Source organism: Cupressus sempervirens, chromosome 6 (genome assembly GCF_028749045.1).
Source record: "Cupressus sempervirens isolate cs-2001-9-10 chromosome 6, ASM2874904v1, whole genome shotgun sequence".
Lineage (NCBI taxonomy): Eukaryota > Viridiplantae > Streptophyta > Pinopsida > Cupressales > Cupressaceae > Cupressus > Cupressus sempervirens.
Genome location: NC_143123.1, coordinates 714128739 through 714150105, shown reverse-complemented (window position 1 = coordinate 714150105; position 21367 = coordinate 714128739). Strand labels below are relative to the sequence as shown.

The window sequence follows — 21367 nt, the reverse complement described above, 5'->3', positions numbered from 1 at the left end:
CCAACTCTAATTTGGGTGAATTGGGAGGAGACTAGTCAATAATAAATAGGCCCACATCTTATTTTAAAGAAGAATGACCAAATTAAAAGTTAAATATAAACTTACTGATCATATTCAATATTGATTGTCCCTATTGTGGAAGTAGCAATATCTCTGAAGGCATCAGCAGAGAGTTGGAGTGTTCCATTGCAGTTAGAAGAGCAGTAATGGAGTATCTTGACAACAGTGGAATTGGTGTTGTCTAAGCATGGATTTTGTGAGATTTGATTTGTACCACTGAGACATCTGACATTGTACTGTCTCCCACAAGCTGCTTCATTGTCCCAAATTGCATCACTCACTGCTACAAACAGATTTCCAGCTGAAAACTGCTTTTCATCATTCCCATAGCATTCTGAGGCTACCAACAATTTTTGTTTCACAAAACATTCCAATATGAATCTAGTGATTAAATTACTTACCAAATCTTTACAATATCTAAGTCTATCATTCTCATTTTAAGATCCCATGACATTTCAAATCCCACACTATGGATTTATTATCAGAATGTAAGCTCTCAATTTTTGATATCATCATTTCAAAATCACACTAGTACATTTGACCCCATTTTAAGACCAAAATTTTTGACCATCTATTAAAATGGGGTCAAATTGGTCGGAATATGCAATGAAAAATATTTTTTTAAAAAACCCATGCCCGTGTTGGTTGAAATTTCGACCAACACGAGCTTAACATATGAAAAAAATTAAAAGGTTTCTTCATTGTTTCATTGTGCGTGCAAGTAAAAGGGTTTCATTTTCATGGAGCGTGCAGGAGCATAGGCATCAAGGAGCAGGAGCGGGAGCATTTTTTTGATAAAATCTTTCAATATCTTGTTCAAGGCATGCCCAATATGCAAATCTCCATCGGCATAAGGCGAGACCATCGTGAAGAGTAAAAATATCCCCCGTGTTCTTGTTTGCAACTATTTCTCATCCCACAACTTCTCTATTTTTGGTTCACGTGCTCTTGAATTGGCTCTTAATGGTTTGCTTCAGGTGAGTTCTGTTATACATTTTGGTGAACCTTTTAACTGGGAAACTTTGCTGATTCTAATCTTTTAGTTATGTTACTAGTTTAGGAAATTTTTTAGGTGTTTTCTTCCTTCTTCTTTTCATTTTGGGTTGGGGATTTGGATTTTTGATTATGGGGCTTGAAATCGATGGGGGTTAAGGTTTTCCATTTGTATAAATGCTTTTGACTTTGCAAAGAAATGCCTCTTAGTAAATTGTTCTTGTTGTGATTTGTGGAGGGAATGGGTGTTTAAAGGTTTGATCAAGATTGATTGAATGGACATTTGGCTTCTAAAATTGTTGGAGTTATTTCATACCCCAGGAAAATTTGGACTTCAGAAGGGTTGTTGGTTCAATGATATGCCCGAGTTTTAATGGGGGTTTTAGAGGGTTTAAAGGCTGCTCCAATTTTTCATTTTGATTCCATTGAAATCTGTTTTACGTATTGCATTTTTGGAAAATCATAAGACACGAGTTAGTATTGACTAAATCATTTCTTATGAGTACCAATCAATAATCATAACAAATAAAGTGTAAATCATTCAGTTCGTGTATATTAATAATCATAAGTAATACGAAATAATGTAAACTATGATTCTCACAAAATATGATAAATGGAAATCATTATAGCTTAAATCACTTCTCATAGAATGAGTCAGTGTGAATCAATAACAATAAGAAATGAGGTGATGTAAACCATTTTTCATACAAAATGATCAATAACAAGCTGGGGTAAATTAGTTTAAAAAAATACATTTTATGAATCAATAGTCATGAAAAAATGCAAATCATTTCTCATAAAATATGTTAAATCATTAATACGAATCAATAGTAACCATAAGAAATGTAATCTAAATCATATCTCTCATAAAATATAAGATATCATAAATCATATAAGCTACTAGAATGGCCATAAGAAATCTTTCCCAATAAGATATGAATCATTAATCAAGAAGAAATAGTATAAATAATTCCTCATAAGAATTGTGTATGGTGAATCAATAATGATAATGATAGAAGTTAGATAATGTAAATCATTTCTTATCAGATATTAATGTAAATGAATAATCAATGAGAAGTGAGGTAGTGCATGTAAATCATTCCTGATAAGAATCAATAATCAAGAAGACATAGTGTAAATTCTTCCTCATAAATTTTGAGTCAATGTGAATCTATAATCATAAGAAAAGTGTTGATTGAAGTGATAACCGAGTGTAGATCATACTATGCTAAGCTACTTCAGAAAACGATATCTTTTTTAGTATGTAGCTAGAGAAGCTTCATAAATGAAGGGAAGAGAACAGTAGAACATACATTTATTTGGGTATTCTCATTATCTTCAAGGCGATATTCATGCATAATCCATTCTGCTTTCTGGCCATGAGGGGCTCTCCTAGTGTAGAAGACTAAGGTCTTTCTCATTCCAATCCTCTTGAAGTTCATATAAATGGCCTTATCATGGCCAGTTGCCTTCCAAAACCCTATAGTTGTTGCTCTATTTGTGCAGGTGCCTGTTGGGTACTTCTTGTCTTTATGACTGAAAAAGTACCACTCATTTTGTGGAGAAGAACCTATCTTGCATCTCTCTGGTTCATTTCAAAATAACAATTAGGGGAAAAAGTCACAAAGATAACAAGTCTTAAAGAAAATTCTATTAAGAAGAAATCAATCCATACCATGGAGGTCCCAAGGTTCAAGCTTGTTAAGATCAACATCAAGGTCAATGATCTCATAGGACACATTTTTCTTCAAATAATAGTGTAAAAGTTCTTCATTCATTGGATGAAACCTGAACCCTAGTGGTACGCATGAAGATTGCCCATTGTTGATAAACCCATCCTTGTAGCACAAGAAAACATACATATGTGCATCAATCATACACTTTATTTTTCCTCCAAGAGTCATAACAATTAGCAATACCAAGAAGGAAAAGAGAAGAATCAATAAGTCCATTCAAACGGCAGAAGAACATATATATATCATCTTCTCAAACTACTTAGTGTTCTTTTTTCAAAAGTCCTACAATGAATTTTTTTTCTTTTCTCAGAACTATTTTGAAATGAACAATATAAATTCATCTTGCTTATCTTGGTCTGATGGAGCATGATACAAAATATCCTGAAATATAATTCAAGATATCAAAAGTATCATGAAATATAATCCAAAAGATATTGAAATATATTCTAAATATCATGAAATATGATCCAAAATCCTCAATATTTTGAGGAATTATCTAAATATATATACCAATTGAAGTTATCATGGATAGTAAAAATGTCATATTAGGGTCTACTATGTTTGGTGGTGCCTACACCCAGCTCTACTACAAGAGTTAGGTAGCTCACATACTAGTAGACCACCAGACACACCAGGATGTTGTAACATAATACATATATATAGCAATAGCAAACTCTACACTCTGCTATACGTTTTCTTCTTGGAAGAGGAAAGAAACTACTACAATCTTTTTAGAAAGACAAAAGAATGATACATCAAGCAAACATAGCTTGATTGCATGATAAGCTTATAGTTCTAAAGCAGTCCCCAGAAGGACAAGCCTCTTCCAAGCCAACATGAAGACCCTAGAACATGTGTTATACAAAAATTGGCTGCTCATAGGCACTAGATGCTTGAAAGAAACACAACCATGTGGCCTAAAGATGAAAAACTAAAATCAATTCCCAAACACAAAATTATACAAGTTTGAATCTTTCTTCTACATAATTCCATGCCCATGTTTCTGATCCTACAAATTAATATCAAAACCAATTCCACTAACCCCAAAGTCAGGCTCATATCTAATCAACACTTAAACCCGAACCCAACCCCTACAAATACAAACATCTCAACTCTACAAAACATGAAATCTACTTATAAATCTTGATGACTACCTACAAAGTTTTAGTTTTCTCAACTCTGTACACTTTGAATAGATCAGATCAGCATGTGGGTATCAACCAAAAGTGGTGAATTTGAGCTCCTCCCTCTGGATTCTCTATATCAAGAAACCCAATCAATTTGAATCCACCTAGTCAACAATAGAGTGGAGTCTTTTAGACCTTTTTGAAGAAGAAAAAAGGCCAAAAGACTACAAGATTAGCACATGAAGGTTGCAAGGCGCTGCAGATTGTATAGAAAAAATGAATGTTATAAAAAGCTAGTACATCTAAAAATGAAAATAGAGCTATTAAAACTAATGGTTGCAAGATTTAGATTTTCAAAAGATGAATGATTGAGATAATAAAATTACTGTTAGGCTACCATAGCTACTTTAGGACTTGCTGAATCAATAATTGAGATCACTTTGTAACATCGCTCACAAAGTGTGGGATGATCCACAAATGAGCCAACTACTTGAGAGTAGATCCAACATCTTTTGCATTTGGCACCATCTGCATGAGATACCCCAATCCACAATTCACCAACTCTTGGTGAAGAATAGATTCTAGTGTAAGCTACACCAGTACTAGATGCGTGTTCCATTGAAGCTAGAACTTCAACCTGAGAAGTTATAAAAATCCTATGTAACTTGTCTGTGTCATCACCTCGCATAGACATCTCATGGAATCTTCGAAGTAGGTTTACATTAGAGCTACATAAATAAACCTTAGCATCTAAACTTGCACCTATTAGCCTTGCACCTCTGGCCATCTCCAAGACTTTGTTTACTTCTGTTCTCATCTCAAGGACTTTTTCCCAGTACTCAACATTAGGTTTCATCAGCATTAGCCATTCATCATTAATCCTTGGCCATTGTGCTTCAAAAATAAACTATGATGCTGAGCCATCTTCCTTGAAATGTGTAAATGGCATATGCTGCCATGCATCCTTGGCCATGTGAGGTAGAATTGGAGCTATAGCCCACACAATGCAAAGTAGATGAGCTGCACGAATAGTTTGACAACCCCTCCTTGTTTGGTCGATGGTGATGCAAAAATTTAATAAAAATGATATTGTAAATACATTTTAAAGATCTAATGCTAAGAGAGTTAAAATGCTTGGTATCATTTAGTATATATCATTCTAATATTCTAATAAGATCATAAAAATAATATAGATAATCATTAATAAATTTTTAATGTTAAAAGTTGAATATATCTATAAATTATAATTCATAAATCATATGATAGAATCAAATCCATAGATTTCTTTAAATAAGCTAATTAAAAACGTTAATTCTAATTTTTTTTTTTTTAAAATACATTTTATACACCCCTTTGATATACATATTGTATACTAGGTTGAATGATCTTTAGAGTTAAAAATGATAGAATGATTAATATATCAATCTTTCATCCCTATTTTACATGTTTTATGCGGGCACAAATATCAATTGCATAACCAAATAGAAGATTGGCATATCAATGTACACATTTTATAAGAGATCAATTTTTGCACTAGGGAGAATTGTGAAAGTCATAAAAGGCGAATCAACGATAGCAATGGTGATAAGGATTTCTTATTTAGTGATGGTGTTTATTGCTCAGATTTTCCATTCACCCATGACAGTGAGAAATGAACTCAGAATAATCAAGAATTATAAGGTAATGTATAGTTTGTGCTTATTGCTTTCATTTTATCAAAGTGGGTTATTAGGGTTTGTTTATGATAGAGATAAAATTGCTTCTACTATAATTCAATTAAATACTTATTCAGGGTAGGCCTAATTCCATCATTCCTGACTACTTCATGGGGTGGAAGCATTGAAAATGTCAAAGAAGTATTAATAATCATGAACCACATGAATCCAATATATGTTCCATCACCATTTTGAAATTAAACTGGACATATCTGATTGTCGACTACCTTTTTTCCCCTGCTAACTTCCACCATGATTCCACGACTACCTTCGATTGTCATTAGATCCTATTGAAACAAAAGTGGCTCTTGAAAAATGAGATATACAATAGAGCTCTTGAATGGTGGACTCTTTCGAAAAACCTATATCTCATGCAACAAATCAAAGGTCAGAACCAGAAATTTCTCGCGGAAAAAGTTGGACTTTTTAGGTTAAGTTTGTAGTGACTTTTTAAAGATGCTATGGCCTTGACTGAGCGTTTTCTAATATGGGATTAGTTTCTAGATAAATCTGACAAGGTATCTTTTCATTTCCTTCATTTAGCAATGCATTCTCTTCACTGAAGGTGTTCTGGCCTTTGACCTTCTAGAATTGAAGCCTATATTGTTTTAGGATAGGTGGAATTTTACCTCATTGATGAAGAGCTCTTTAGTCTTGCATCCTATCTTCTAGATATGAAGCAAAAACTTTTACTTATGAAATGTATTGGCTATAAAAGATAAAAGCAATCAAATCATGTCTCATCATTGATCCTTCCACCATGCACAACTTTTTACCATCCAAAAGAGAAGATAATAATTGAGCTTAATCAATGTTATAGCATTGAAGAGGATCTAACAAATGTAAACCTTTGGTGAATCACCCAAGAGAAATATTCCTGAAAATCAGTGGAGCTATATACAAGAAAACTCTTATCAAAATACAGAGCCTCCATTATTGGGCTAATGCTCATATCTATGCATGGCAAGCGGATAAGGGCCATAACTATGCAAGCATCTTCCTCGTGCCCTTCTATTGGCCTTACAACTACACTCCCGTATTCTCCACACCTACATTACAACCTATAAACAACATTGATGAATTGATCACAATCCATGTTAGATTCTAAACATTCAAATTCAATTTAAACATTATGTTTGTTGAAGTGAATGTTGTTTCTGAATTCAATTGTTTGTGAGATTTTAGCATCAATATTTTAGATTATACTTCTTGATCTAGGATTAAAAGATCCACTAAATAAAATGAGTCAATAGATCACATTATTTTACTAGCTCTTTTCAGCCTAAAGCCACTAAATGAAAAGATTCAGTAGATCACATTATTTCACTATCTCTTTTCATCCTAATGATCACAAAGCACAATTTAAATTATTGATACTAAAGTCTAGCACAAAATTTAATCCCAAAATAATGTACACTTCATTTGATAAATTTTAAAAATCTTGATGTTTACTTCCAATTCATAAGTATAAAAAGTCCTGATGCTTGAGGTCAAAGTCATTTACTTTTGTGTTAAATGAGTTTTTTCAACATATAAATGTGGTTTAAGTATGATTTAAACCCGAAAGCTTACGCTACAAACTTTGACTAGTTTAGATGGTTCATCTCATATAAATTTTGGAAGATTTATATCATAGGCAGATTGTGGAAGAATACAAACACACTTAGTAAAACTATCCCTAAAATAATACTCATGTCGTGTTATTCATATTTTAGAACACAAAAAAGACACCAAATTAAAAATCTCTCAAAATAGGCTACATTTGCAATGTTCAATGATTAATTGAAATTAGTGGGCAAAGTAAGAATTCTTTTATCAAGTTAATTTAAAGAAATTTTATAAAGTCATTAATGTGACTAATTGTGGAAGCTTTCTGAACAAACCATATTGAGGAACCATAAAAGCCAAAGGAAGGAAATTGAATAGATTATGCTATTGACAATTGGCTTTGAACCATGAAATCTAGGGTTTCTGTGAATTCTAGCATTGGAGTACATTAATTTTCCTGTACTCATACAATTTTGAGACTATAAGATCAGTTGAATTATTGCTTGCTTGTGGGCTTCAGACAGAGGTCCGAGTTGTGTTATTTGGTGAAGAATCAAAGAGTTTCCAGAGGGTTTGAGCTTCAAAAGAAGTGGTGATTGCAGTTCTAGCAATGACTGACTAGTAGCAGCAATTTGCAGCATTATTGAAGACTGATTTTAAGATATTATCAATCTGAAGCTTCATGTGAACAGCTACAGCTTTGGCGTTGGGTGTATAGGCCAAATCATCTGGCATTTGATTTCTTTCTTATAACCACTACATACGGCTGTAATGGTGTAGGGATTAGTTGTGGAGCAACCAGTGATGAGCTGATTGATCACTTTCAGCTGTCATATTCTTGGGTAAATGTGCATTTCCAAATTTCAAAAAAAAAGAACACCTTGTCTTTCAAGTATGTTTGTGCATAAAAGAACTTGCATATATTTTGTATATGAAATTAAATTTTTTCCAGCTCTTAAGAGTTGCATGGCAAGTGTTTGTGATATTGTCTAGCTACTGTAGGCACACATTTGCACTGATGCCCTCTTGATCCAATAAGCATTAAAAAACAATATCTTGATCCAATAAGAGTTCCGATTTAACAAGTTACCAACATATTTAACAAGTTATAGTTGGGTTTATGTGTTGTCATATTGAGGTTACAAAAATAAGATAAATCATAATATCTATAATATGAAAAACTAATTCTTTTGCAGGAAATGGTTTCCTTCTTGGATCTTGAGTAAAGATGTAAAAATTCTACTTATACAGGATGCTTTAACACTTTTGATCACAGGCAAAATTCTAGGTATATTAGAGGAACTAACATTAAGCACTTCACATATAAATGAGCTAATAACTTAGTCCAGATGCTTTCAATATTGCTATGGAATCTGAATTCTCACCCATATTAAAGCCAGGTAGGCATGCTAGTCCAGCTACTGACCATATATATTTTAAAAAAATAAAAATAAATATATCCAAACACATCCAAAATCTGTAAATAAATAAAAAATCATGCATCCACGCATCAGAACCTCGCACCAGCATCAGAACCAGAACCAGAATTGGTAACATAGATTTTCATGTGTAGGTCCTATATATGCATCTGAAAATAAAAACTGAATTGCTTTTGCAAATTAGTTAGTTGCTTAGACATCTTACTAATCACTTGCAAGTACTTAAAGCATATTCGATATCAGTCCAAGCAAGAACAATGAGACTGAAACATGCACCCTACAATATTAAAGATCATCTGAAAAGTGTTTGATGATATTCCTTGAGTCCAGAATTAACAAGATCACTTTTTAGCAAGGGATAAGGTTGAGCCAGTAGAGCTCATCACAGGGTCCTTCCTGTAACTGGATCCTTCTTCTGCAACTCCCAAAAATATATACACTAGATTTGTTGCTATTTTTAACATTTCTAAGCCAGCTCAACATTTGTTTTGATCCACTCTTCTTGAGGTACTTGGACTCAATATCTCAACTATGAAGGCCTCCCATTTAGGTGCTTCTGTTGCAACAAGATAGGAAACAAGATTGTAGATTGTAATGCTCCCAGACTAGGCACCAGAAGGAATTTTAGGTTTAAGAAGTCCAGCAATTATTTGCTGCTTAGGAGGATCCAGAGCCTTCTCCTAGAACCCCTGCAGTTATTTCCAATCCTTCTGAGCAGCCATCTAACCCCAATAATGTTTTTCCTGTGGTCTCTCCCTCTCAACACCTTGTGCACCCCCCCTGGTCAAGTCCAGCTTGTTGAGCAAGATGGAAATGATTCTGATGGCTCTTATCCTCTCACGGATGGCCTTGAGCTAGACTATTCTGATAATTTGGATTTAGATGATTTGGTTGTTCCAGGTAAAAATTGCACTATTTCCTAAACAACTAGTATTCTATGAAAACATATTATGTAAAGCCATACTGCTCTGTCTTCTTGAAATGTGTACCAGTTTCATCTTCTTTTCACAATAGGATAATTTAATTTGTCTCCAACACACAATTTTGCCACATACACTCTCATTTTCACATTCTTTACATATTTCTTGGAACTTTTAAAGATTGGAGCTTCCAAGATATGATACATCTCTCAGATAAAACCTATCAATCCTCACATTATTCAGAGAAATGTAATTAAATTTGACCACAACCTAAATTTTTTTTACAGTTGAAGCATCCAAGCTATGATTAATCTCTCAAACAGTCCTATTAATCCTCACATTGTTCACAGCGATGCAATTAAATTGGACCATCAACCTAGATATTTTCTACATGCTCACATTAGGTGAATCATGGCTTGATAAATCTTCCACATCAGGCCAGTAAACAGTACCCCAATATTCATATTTAAATTTATCAATGGCACCACACATTTCTAAACATGGATAGACGTTACCAAAAATCATACAAGGAGGTTCCTGCTAATAAATCTTGAGAATAAGTTGAATCTTTTGTGTAGTTTTCTTTTTCTTTTTAACATATTCACAAGCTCACAGATTTTCTTAGTCGCAAGATTCTCCAAAATATGCCCATATTTGCATGTGATCCACGCTTCTTTGTATTTTAGGAAACTGACCCCAAGAAATAATACACATTAAACCTCTAAGAAATAAACAATTTTATTACAGTAAAAATGACCTAGTGTGTGATTCAGGCTTCTTTATATTTTAGACAACTGATCTCAAGGAATAATACAGTTTTAAATCTTTCAAAAAAGCTAGACAGTTTTATTCAAAAATCAAATGTTCCAACTATAAAAGCAATATTAACTATGTACAAATGGCGCCACATTTTCCATGAATTTATATCACTAGAAAGATAAAACCTAATGAATATATATTATATGATGCCACCATTGTCCATGCAGAGGAGGATTCTTCTACCGAATCAATTTCATGTTGTGTACAGTTCCAACTATCAGTTTGAACATGTTCAAGTCACCTGATCTTAGATTTTTCCCATTAGATGAGATATTTTTCTTAATTTGTTTATAACCTAACATTTGCACATATGATAATTTCCATGAAAAATGACCCAGGGCTTCAAACAATTGATTGGAATCTGCTAGAATCAGAAATTATTGTCCACCATTATCCTTATATACTTGCAGTTAATGCATGAAGCTGGTGAATAGCCCGCAATTATACTGAAGATCAATGAATTTGTTCATCCTGCTAACAATGCCAAAGCTAACTGAGAGAACACTCTTCAGGCATTAAATTTTCTAGGAATGAGTGTGAATCCTTGGATGCAATAGAGATTTGATTCTTCTGTACTGGAGGTGCAATTAAATGTTTACCAAGCAATGGTTGCTGCAACAATTCAGGAAATGAGGAGTGTTGATCCCTCAAAACACCTATTGCAGTTTCAGCAGCAGCAACAACCGTCTCAGCAGTTTCAGTGTAGAGCAAGTCCCCAAATAGCAAGGTTGGTTTTCAACATCAAAAAAATATCCTTCAGTAGCAGGCTCAGAATTTACAAGAACAATTACCTCAAAGCCATCTTTTGTAGCAACAGTTACAACAAAGCTCATCTCCACAACAAATTTTGCAGCACAAGATGCAACATTCATTTAATGATCAACATCAATCTTTGTCTGAGCAACAATAGTGCTATTAGTCTTTTCAAATTCCAAATGTTGATGGTGCTTTGCAACATCTTCCATCATCTCAATAGCAGTCACTACTTAGTTTTCCTTCGTCCATGTGTTCACCATTAGTATTTATAGATGCTAATGGAAATTTCTCTTCAACTATTACAACTTCAAGCAATGTATCTTCCATCATCTCAATCGCAGTCACTTCTCACACCCACCCCTAGAAAGTTCAAAATTACAATACAAGGAAAACATTTGTATTGTGCTCAAACTCATGACGTTATACCTTCCTTACAATAGACTGCAGCAATGTATCATTTTCTTATAATTCACTATGCTTTATTATTTATTATTATTGTTGCCTATCATCAAGTCTTCAAGGGGTTTCAAAGATTGCTACTTATTTTTCTTCTTCTAATTTTTAACTTCCTTTTCTGATCTTTCACATTCTGTAAGAAACAAATTACATGTTTATGTGTGGATAGATTCAACACGTTGTGAATTTCAAATTTTGTCACTGGGTTTTTGTCACTTGTTGTTTCTTTATAAGTGCAGCTTATATATATCATTCGATGGTTTAGAAACTGAACTAAAACAATATTGACACAAAAAGTTTTCTTGATGTTTACGTCAGTCCTTTAGCCAAATCAAAGCGAATAACGAAAATCATTTGTGACTCTTGGAAAATGGCCAGAATATGACATGAGAGAAATTGACCTTTATTCATTTCAGGTTTGTAGATGTTCTTTGCTCCTCATCAAATGCAAAGCAGTCTGGTGGTTGAATTATGTCGAGGAAACATCCATATTTTTGTAGGATAGCAATTTGATGAATATTTATAATATAAAATCTTAAAGTCAAACACAATGTTTTCAACCAAAAACACACTTCCAGAGGCCTTGCAAGAATTTGTGGGTATTGGATGAACATGCTTTACAAATTTTTTAAATATTTTCAATCAGTGTAGCAGATTAGAACATTTGTTTTGTTATATGATAACAGGTTTGACAAATTTTGTTGTAAGTATAAGCATTGACAATATATAGATTAATTATGTAGTAGAAAATGAACATTATGAATATCAGAAAGGTTGAATAAATAATGGAACTATCTTTTAAGGATTATATTTTAAGCATATATGCATAATCTTTCATGTCTTTCATTGTGTCACAGGGGTTATTAAATCTTGAAGGGGAAAAAAGATATGGAGAGGCATATAGTCAATGGCAGAAGGATGCTGCAAATTTTGTTGTTGATGGGCATTATCCTGTAATAGAACTGTGGGGAGAGGAAAAAACCTGCTTGACAAAAATTCTAAGCCACAAAGACCAGTCAATACTTGTAGTTCTTCACAATGTCGTGAATCAAGCTTTAGTTGCAACTGCAATAGGTAAGAGGTTATTTTCTATTGCCAAAAGTATTTTCGTGTCTTTTTTATGCTGCATAAAGCTATGTAATAGATATTTTTGTTTCGATGTTGTATTGTTTATGTCTTGGTCCTGAATATTTCAGGATGCTTCTGCAGAGCAATTGTGGCATCAGTGTGTTAGATATCATACCAAGAATCATTGGTAATGGATCTCCATATTCCTCTTCAAAATATATTAAGCTTTAGTTGCAACTGCAATAGGTAAGAGTTTATTTTATATTTCCAAAATTATTTTCATGTCTTTTTTCTGCAGCATAAAGATATGTAATAGATATTTTTATTTGAACATTGTATTGTTTAGGTCCTGGTCCTGAATATTTCAAGATGCTTCTACAGAGAAATTGTGGCATCATTGTGTTAGATATCATACCAAGCATCATTGGTAATGGATCATTGTGTTAGATATCTGAGCAAATTTTTTAATTTGGTTTAGGTTGCTTTATTGAAGGATTTAGTTTTTTAAAAATTTTGAGATGATGGAGGAAATCAGTTTATTCAATCAAGCTTTATTACAACATTTGAGTGATTAGAATCTTGAGACACTTAAATGGGTATTATTTGAGTGATTGGAATCTTAAAACACTTAAAGTGGCATTGTTAACATGATAATCTAATGAATGTTATAATGCTATTCAACTTAGCTTTGTGTTGCCAGAAACTTGGAGTCTAATTAAGAACATAAAGTGATCCTAGTGATGTGGACTTCCTTAGAATCTAATTCATATTGGAAATTTGGACCCAATTGAAAAATTTGAAACCTAGAGGAGAATATAAGCTAATTGTATGATGAAAATGGACTCAAGAAGAACATGAAGCTCAACTCTAAGTGAGCTATTTATACCATCCAAATTTAGAGAAAAAAATGAGGTAAATTTGGATATTCAGCTTGACTTTTGGGAGTCTTGGATGCTTTGAAGCCCAGAGGTTGAATAAGTGACGCTTTGGTTTTGAAAACCTAATGGAGCTAATTTTTTATTATAAAATCTAGTTTTGAATTCCATTGGATCTGAAATCTAGTTTGTATCTTCAGGCTACAAGGTCTTAAATGTGGAAACTGAAAGGAAAAGCTCGACTGAAACATTTTGAGCCTTGGCCATTAGCAGACCCTTTTTTTGGAAATGAGATGGCGAGCTCCTTGGTTTGGAATCAAGAATCAAAAACTCAAAATAAAATAAAGAAAAACCTAAAGGGAAGATAGATTAAATAGACAAATATTTTGTTGATGCAAGATTTTGATTTGGCCTGCTATGATCCAATATAAAGATGACTTTTGAACCAAAAGCAAGGAAAATAATTCTGCTTCTACCATATTGGAGCAGAGTGGGGCAAGGTGGTAAAACCACAGGGTGAGTCGACTTCGTGAGCTGACTTAATGAGTCAACTCGTTGAGGTGACTGGGTGGGGGTGACTTGGTGAGCTGACCTGGAGAGTTGGCCTAGGGGGCAGACTTGGTGAGCGTACTTCAATTGTTAGCTTGGCGAGCTGACTTGGGGAGTCGGCCTGGCGATCTAACATGGTGAGTGGGCTTAAAGTGGCAACTTGGTGGGGCAAGTTGGCGAGCCGACTTAGCGAGGCCACTTAGAGACATGACATGGCGAGCTGACTTGGTGAGCAAGCTCGATGAGCGGACCTAAAGACTGACCTTGATGAGGCACTTTGGTGGGGTGACTTGATGATCGAACTCAAAGAGTCAACTTGGCGAGCATACTTGCACTAGTGCATTTGGGTTCATTTTTTGACCTTCATTGATTAAATTTTAGACCAAATTTGACCAACCCATTGGTCAAAATTTATCTAGTCGAAATTTTGACCAACTCACTGGTACATGATTTGTCTCAATCATATAACTAATTATATATTTTTCATATTAGTTACTGTCAGTGTTTTTCAGGCATTCTATAAAACAGTTCACATGCCTTGCGTATGATATGACATTTTGCATGCATCCTGCAATCTCTCTCATCCGGCTAATGATGGATTACGTAGAGTGATCTGAAACCATGATGCTAAAAAACACACAATCAAATCCAAAATGAACTTGCACTACAAATGGATTGTGGAAATTTGATATTGGTAAAATTGCATGCATGTCTACCAGGACAATCACAACTTAAACATATATTTGTCCTAGTAGACATGCATGCAAAATTAACAATATCAGATTTCCACAATCCATTTGTAATGCAAGTTCATTTTGGATTTGATTGTGTGTGTTTTTTAGCATCATGGTTTCAGATCACTCTCCATAATCCATCATCAGCGGGATGAGAGATTGCAAGATGCATGCAAAATGTCATATCATATGCAAGGCATGTGACTGTTTTATAGAATGCCTGAAAAAAATTTTACACCTACCTGTTGGTAGAAATTTCTACCTTCATTGGTCGAAATTTCTACCTTCATTGGTCGAAATTTCTACCTTCATTGTTCAAAATTTTTGACCTTCATTGGTCGAAATTTCTACCTTCATTGGTCAAAATTTTTGACCTTCATTGTTCAAAATTTCTACCTTTATTGGTCGAAATTTTTGACCTTCATTGGTCGAAATTTTTGACCTTCATTGGTCAAAATTTCTACCTTTATTGGTCGAAATTTTTGACCTTCATTGGTCAAAATTTCAACCAATTCCTGGCAGAACTTGCACCATGGCTATGGAGGTTTTTCGACCAACGTATTGGTTGAAATTTCAACGAACCAGAAGGTTGGTCGAAATTTCGACCGAAAAAATTCCGACCAATGGGTTGGTCGAAATTTTGATCGGAAAAATTCCGACCAATGGGTTGGTCGAAGTTGGTCGAAGTTTGGTTGAAAATTGGGTCGAATTTTCAACCAATAATGGTCGAAAAATGGTCTGAAATGTACTAGTGGCAGCTCGTCTGCGCAGTACTTGCGCCAGCAAAGACTGCCGATGGCTGTACGTCGCAGGTGGGGGGGAACAAACCCCATACAAATTTAATTTTTATATATATATTTTTTATAAAGAAACTTACTTATAATATATACTTTTTAAAATTTTATAATTATGTGTTATAAATTTTAATTTATATAAAGTTTAACAAAACTAATAAAACTTTTCTTTCCAAAATCTTTTTAAATATATGCATATATTTTTTAATAACATGTACATTATTACATTGATAGGAAAACCAAATTTAACCATTCAATTTTCTAATTAAAAATTTTCTTTTTATTTCAAACTTTTCCCCAAATTAATTTTTTTTGTTCTTAAAATCTATTGAAAAAGGATAACGATTATCTTTTAAATCTCAAGCCTGATTTCAATTATCCAATAGATTATCGTATTTGTTTGATTTCTTATTCAATCTTATTCATATTAAAATACAATCTTCTAAAATATATTCAACGAAGTATCCATCTAAGTCTATGTACAGATATTTCTCAATCAAAAACAAATATTTGCATACCAGAAAAACAACACATGCAAAAGACATGGAGCAGATAGAAGTTTGAAAAGCGAAAACTACTATACATTTAAACTACGAGATCCTACCTGGATCTGATGCTAAACTCTGGTAGCTAGATAAAAATTCCTACTGCAAGCGAAATCCTTCAAGCTACGAAAAACTTCCCTTTTTTTCCAAACCCTCTGATTTTCTCTACAAACCTGTGTGTGCAATAATGACCTGAAAACCCTCTAATATAGAATCTAATTACCTTTTAGGGATTTTGTCTCCACCAATCTAAAATTATAATTATCTAATTTAATTAACTCTTTCATGCACAATTAATTTTCTTTTTAATTAAGATATTATTTTATTATTTCTTTCATGTACGTTAAGTGAATTATTAAATTACTTTATTTAATTTTCCACTTGACTTTGCTTTTAAATTAATTTATTAACTTTTTAAATCTCATGTGCACTTTAAAATATCTTTATTAAGTTCACATATTTTATCTTTTAATTAATTTCCTATATTTTAAACTCATTCATGCGAACTTAAAACATTTTCATAATTAAATATCTTTTAAATTCTTAATATATATTTTTTGAACGTTTAATTTGATAAATATTTATTAACTTAAATAACAATAATATTTAGCATTTACTTAAAAATAAACTCTAAATATATTATTATTAAATTAAATAAATATTATCACGTTCTAAATTTATTCTTAAAACTTTTATCTTCGAATTTCGTTCTTTTTATTTAATTAATTTCTCAATTAATTAAATATTCAAAATGTCATAATAATTTTTCATTAAATTAAATCATTAATTTAATCTTTTAATTAGACTTAATTAATAGAAATTCATCAAAGACTCATAAAACAACATACACACAAAATACTCACGGGTTTTAAAAAGGGTAGACAATCTGTTACAAGTCCTCCTTGCAGGACAAGTATTATAGGCTTATGGCTAGGACCTGATCATTATCTTCCCATTCTCACCATTTGAGTATTTGTAATAGGGCACACTCATCTTGACAATTTAGGGAAGTTGATGCCCGGTACCTGCATCCTGCATAAAAGATGAGCATGTATATGTATATAATATATCTAAACTAAACAAGCAATGGCAAGGAGTGGTGCATCGTGTAGATCCTGACTAGCAGGTGACTACGACTCCCTCCCTTAACCACATCAAACACGTCAGATAGAAAGATAAAACAAACACGCGCACCATACACATGCAAGTATGGGCTAAGTATAAAAATCACAAATCTAAGATCAAATGCGTACATATAATAATGCATCTCTATCAATACAAACATAATCATCATTAAAGACATCACGTTAACATTTTTATGAAAGAAATCGCATTTACTAATTAGGAATCATCAAAACATCATTAACAACACGTGAAATGAAATCAACTAAGTAATCATCACTGTTATATCACTAATTCAAGTCATGAAATAATATCATAATATTGTAAATCCAGTATCTCTAAACTAATCAATGCATAAAATCAGCTTAAAAGAATTTGACAATGATAACAGAAATGTGAACTAGGGGCAGGCACTACACATATACCCTTAGTATTTGTTTTGTTCTTACCACAACCCTATAATAAAAATCCCATTAATTTGAATGCAATCAATAAATCTTTAATAGATGAAAAAAATAGGTCTCAAAGAGATGAACTCTACCTCAAACTAAAGTTCCTTAAATTGATCAAAACTGCCAAAAAGTTCATGAAACTTATGTTAGAAAGTGATGTTGATGGTTGTCATTAACATGATTAATATTTTCTTTCAAACTACATACCATAGAAACATCGAATAGGGCAACATTTTGACTCTACAACTTTCCCACTCTTTTTTTTTTGAATTGGTATGTCAGGATGGGCCCCCTCTAGTCGGTTAGGTCCTTGTGATTTTTCTTGACCTGCAAATGATCTTGACCTCAATAGACCTTTCTATGTGGAGTTGACCCGTTGGTGCTAGGCCTATTCTTTAAGGACCATAAGGGAAAGTTTGGGGCAAGCCTGTCCCTAGTGGTCTCTTGTTGGAAGGATGTGGTCCTTGGGGATAAATTGACATAAAACCTTCAAGAAGCCCCAAAATTTCTTCGACAAGAAGAGGGGCTAGGGATAATTTTCCCAAATAGTTTGGTTGATAGTGTTTCAACAAGCCTTAGGTTGTGCTTGTTGGGACTTTCCGTGGCTTTTCGCGTATCGATTAAGATGGTTCAGAAGTGGGTGAACTAGAAGTGGAAGGTGAAGGGCAGTGTAGTTGTTTCAGCAATGCCTAGTGGACTCTTTTGCTTCAAGTTTACAATAGTAGAAGATATGACCATGGTTCTAGTGGGGTCATGATACTATGGGAAACATGGTCTTACTATGGTAAAATGGCATCCTAGGTTTGATTCAACAAAGGAATTGAGTTGGTTGGCCCCTTTGTGGGTTAGGTTGGTAGGCCTTACCTTGAAGTTTTGGGATGAAAGGATCCACAAATCAATTGGGAATTCCTTTGGTCATTGTGTTGTTGCTGATTTGGTCACTTTACAAAAGTCTAGACTGGTGTTCTCCAGATTTGATGTGAATGTGTTGATCAGATCTACTTTGCCTACGTCCATCAGGTTGAGCTCCAAGTGGGGTAAGAAGCTCCAACCTATAATATATGAAAATATTGTCCTTTTCTGCCAGAACTACTTGATGTTTGGACAGGTGATTGTGGATTGTAAAAAAGGGAAGACCTTCATAATTGTGAAGAGAAAATATGGGAGAAAGATGATGTTGACACACCTAATGATAACGAAGAACTGAGGGCTCTTGGGATGGTAATGGTGAGTTCTACTCACTAGGAGGTCATAGTAATATCTAATGATGAGGTTGGTAGGATGTTGGGAAGCACTCAAAGGGATGGGTCATTGGAGGAGGCATTCTCTGACTTGGTGTTGTAGGTGAAGGCCCTCAAAGTGGAAGGATCTACTAGTAAGGTGGACGAAAGAGAGATTTTCAAGGCAGATGAGGGGTACCCCTTTCCCTTCCTATAAGGCATTTGAAGATCTTCTAAGAACCCTTAGGACCATGGAGAAAGGGGAAGTTAATGTTGAACTAGAGAAGGTATGTAAGGAGATCAAGAAAGATAATGGGATGGATATGATAATTAAAGAGGTGTCTAAATGCTTAACTGGGGTTCTAGTGTTAGAACCCCCTTTAGTTCCTAGTTGGAGGGAATGGCTAGAGTGTAAACCTTAGCTTCTACCTCCGCCCTGGGCATGGACAAAGGGATATGGCAAATATAAAGAAGACAAACCAAAGTGTCAAAGAAACCAGATATGGGGAAGGCAACAAAATTGGATGTGGGGATGGTGATGAAGCAAAATAGGAGGACAAAGCAGATCACAAGGGAGTTGGCTAATGGTAGGCAATCAACCTTGGAGGCTATGACCAAAGGTAGGAAATGATTTCCCTCTCCTAGAATATGAGGGGGTTAAATAGCCCTCAAAAGAAGTTTGCACTTAAATAGTTATTATCTAATACCAGGGTAGATATCCTAATGATTCATGAAGTTAAAATGTCCTTGGAAAATATGGATAAGATTGTTGGTTCCATTTGATCGGGGGCCAATTTTTGTTATAGTAAAGTAGAGGATGCTTCAAGAGGAGTGGCCACCTTTTGGAACCCTGGTGTTGTTAAAGGTAGATTCATTCACAATTCTAAGTGCTACCTCATTACAAAGTATAAGGTAGAAGAGGAGGTATGGAATGCCATTATATTTTATGCTCTAAATTTGACACATGGATAATGTTAGCTCTAGGAGGCATTGGAAGACTTCCTAAAGCAAACTAGGAACTCCTTTTGTATGGGTAACTTCTATACTCCCTTGTACTCTCGAAGAAGTTTGAGGATGCAATTGAATTTATAGATAATATGAATCATTTGTTAGATTTTATAAATAATAATGACTTGATGGATTTGGAGTTGAGGGGGGTCAAGCTAACATGGTCAAATAATAGGAAAGGGGATGACCTTATTCAAATCAAGCTGGATAGACTCCTTGTCCCAGCTAGCTGGAAGGGGTTGGCTTCTTCTACTCTCATGGGTATTCCTAGGACTATCTCAGATCACACCCTCATCCTTTTCAACTAGAAGGAGGTGGGTTTTAGGGGGGCCAGGGCCATTTAAATATGAAATAATGTGGCATTCCCACCCAAACTTTAAAAAATGTGTGGAGGAGTGGTGGATTATAAGGAATGAGGGTACAACTATGTTCAGGCTTATTGATAAACTGGATAATGTTATAAGAAATGTTTGCCCCTCAAGTAAGAAGACATTTGGAGATATCTTTAAAATAAAAAATGAGGTTAAAGGGAAAGTGGAAAAACTCCATAAAGTGATGGGGGATGGATCAGCCTCGTGTGATATGATAATAGAAGAAGAAAATTGAAGGGGATTATGTAAGGATACCCTAGCCAAGGAGGAAATTTATCGGAAACAAAGGGCAAGAGTCCTTTGGCTGAAGTTGGGGGGATAATAATATGACATTCTTCCGTAGGTCAACCTCTAATCATAAAAAGAGAAGTATGATTGACTCTGTGGCCGATGACCATAACTAAAAGCTGACAAAGTTAGAGGATATTGGTAGTTGGATGAGTAATTTCTTCCAAAATTCCTATAGGAGATTACTCTTACTACATAATATTCATTGATAATTTCTCTAGGAAAACTTGGATTTTTCTTTTAAAGAATCAAATGAGGTTCTATCAAAATTTAAAGAATTCAAAGAAATTGTGAAAAACCAAACTTCAAAAAGAATTAAAACCCTAAGATCAAACAATGGGGAGAATATACTTCTAAAAATTTCAATGCCTTTTTCACATCCATTGGGATTAAGAGGGAGTATAGAGTACCTTATAATCTCAACAAAATGGGGTAGTAGAAAGAGAAAATAGAACTATCATTAAATAGCAAAAGCCATGCTCCATGATCAAAACCTACACTTCTCTTATTGGGCAGAGGCTACCAATACTATTGTATATATTCAAAATAGATGTTGACACTAAATACTAGAAAACATAACACCTGAAGAAGTTTTTATAGGAACTAAGGCTAACTTAAGTCATCTCAGAATTTTTGGTTGCATTGTTTATATTCAATACCTAAAGAAAAAAGAGCCAAGTTAGAACCATCTAGGAAGAAGGAGATATTTGTTGGATACAATGAAAACTTCAAAAAGTATATAGTCTATGTACTTGGAAAAATATCAGTTGAA

General features: G+C 33.9%; 2 protein-coding genes across 4 annotated transcripts; one reads left to right on the top strand and one right to left on the bottom strand.

Annotated features, from left to right (window-relative positions):
• Positions 1–101: 101 nt before the first annotated feature.
• On the bottom strand, positions 102–4778 carry LOC149554280 (putative EG45-like domain containing protein 1). The gene is made up of 2 exons (XM_089790497.1): positions 4694–4778; positions 102–400 (listed from the first exon to the last, which is right to left on the bottom strand). Exons 1-2 carry the CDS (start codon positions 4776–4778, stop codon positions 102–104), a joined length of 384 nt encoding a protein of 127 aa, XP_089646623.1.
• A 633-nt stretch (positions 4779–5411) lies between these two features.
• Positions 5412–13322, top strand: LOC149554279 (putative 2-carboxy-D-arabinitol-1-phosphatase). 3 transcript variants are annotated; one of them, XM_089789986.1, is made up of 4 exons: positions 5412–5596; positions 12427–12643; positions 12779–12883; positions 12984–13322. In XM_089789986.1, exons 1-3 carry the CDS (start codon positions 5417–5419, stop codon positions 12826–12828), a joined length of 447 nt encoding a protein of 148 aa, XP_089646112.1. In that variant the 5' UTR covers positions 5412–5416; the 3' UTR covers positions 12829–12883; positions 12984–13322. The 3 variants fall into 3 exon arrangements, 2 of the variants coding, with proteins under 2 accessions (XP_089646112.1, XP_089646113.1); XM_089789987.1 differs by having other exon boundaries at positions 12766–12883; XR_016353442.1 differs by lacking the exon at positions 5412–5596 and adding an exon at positions 7495–8021 and having other exon boundaries at positions 12766–12883.
• The last annotated feature ends 8045 nt before the right edge of the window (positions 13323–21367 follow it).

Bases quoted from the DNA above. Each gene is read 5' to 3' on its own strand.
- LOC149554280 (XM_089790497.1), bottom strand. From the start codon at position 4,778: ATGCTGATGAAACCTAATGTTGAGTACTGGGAAAAAGTCCTTGAGATG. The intron at 401-4,693 runs GTGCAAGGCTAA...AATTGTTGGTAG, and splicing joins AGTCTTGGAGATGGCCAGAG to CCTCAGAATGCTATGGGAAT.
- LOC149554279 (XM_089789986.1), top strand. From the start codon at position 5,417: ATGTACACATTTTATAAGAGATCAATTTTTGCACTAGGGAGAATTGTG. The intron at 5,597-12,426 runs GTAATGTATAGT...ATTGTGTCACAG, and splicing joins GAATAATCAAGAATTATAAG to GGGTTATTAAATCTTGAAGG. The intron at 12,644-12,778 runs GTAAGAGGTTAT...ATGCTTCTGCAG, and splicing joins TTTAGTTGCAACTGCAATAG to AGCAATTGTGGCATCAGTGT.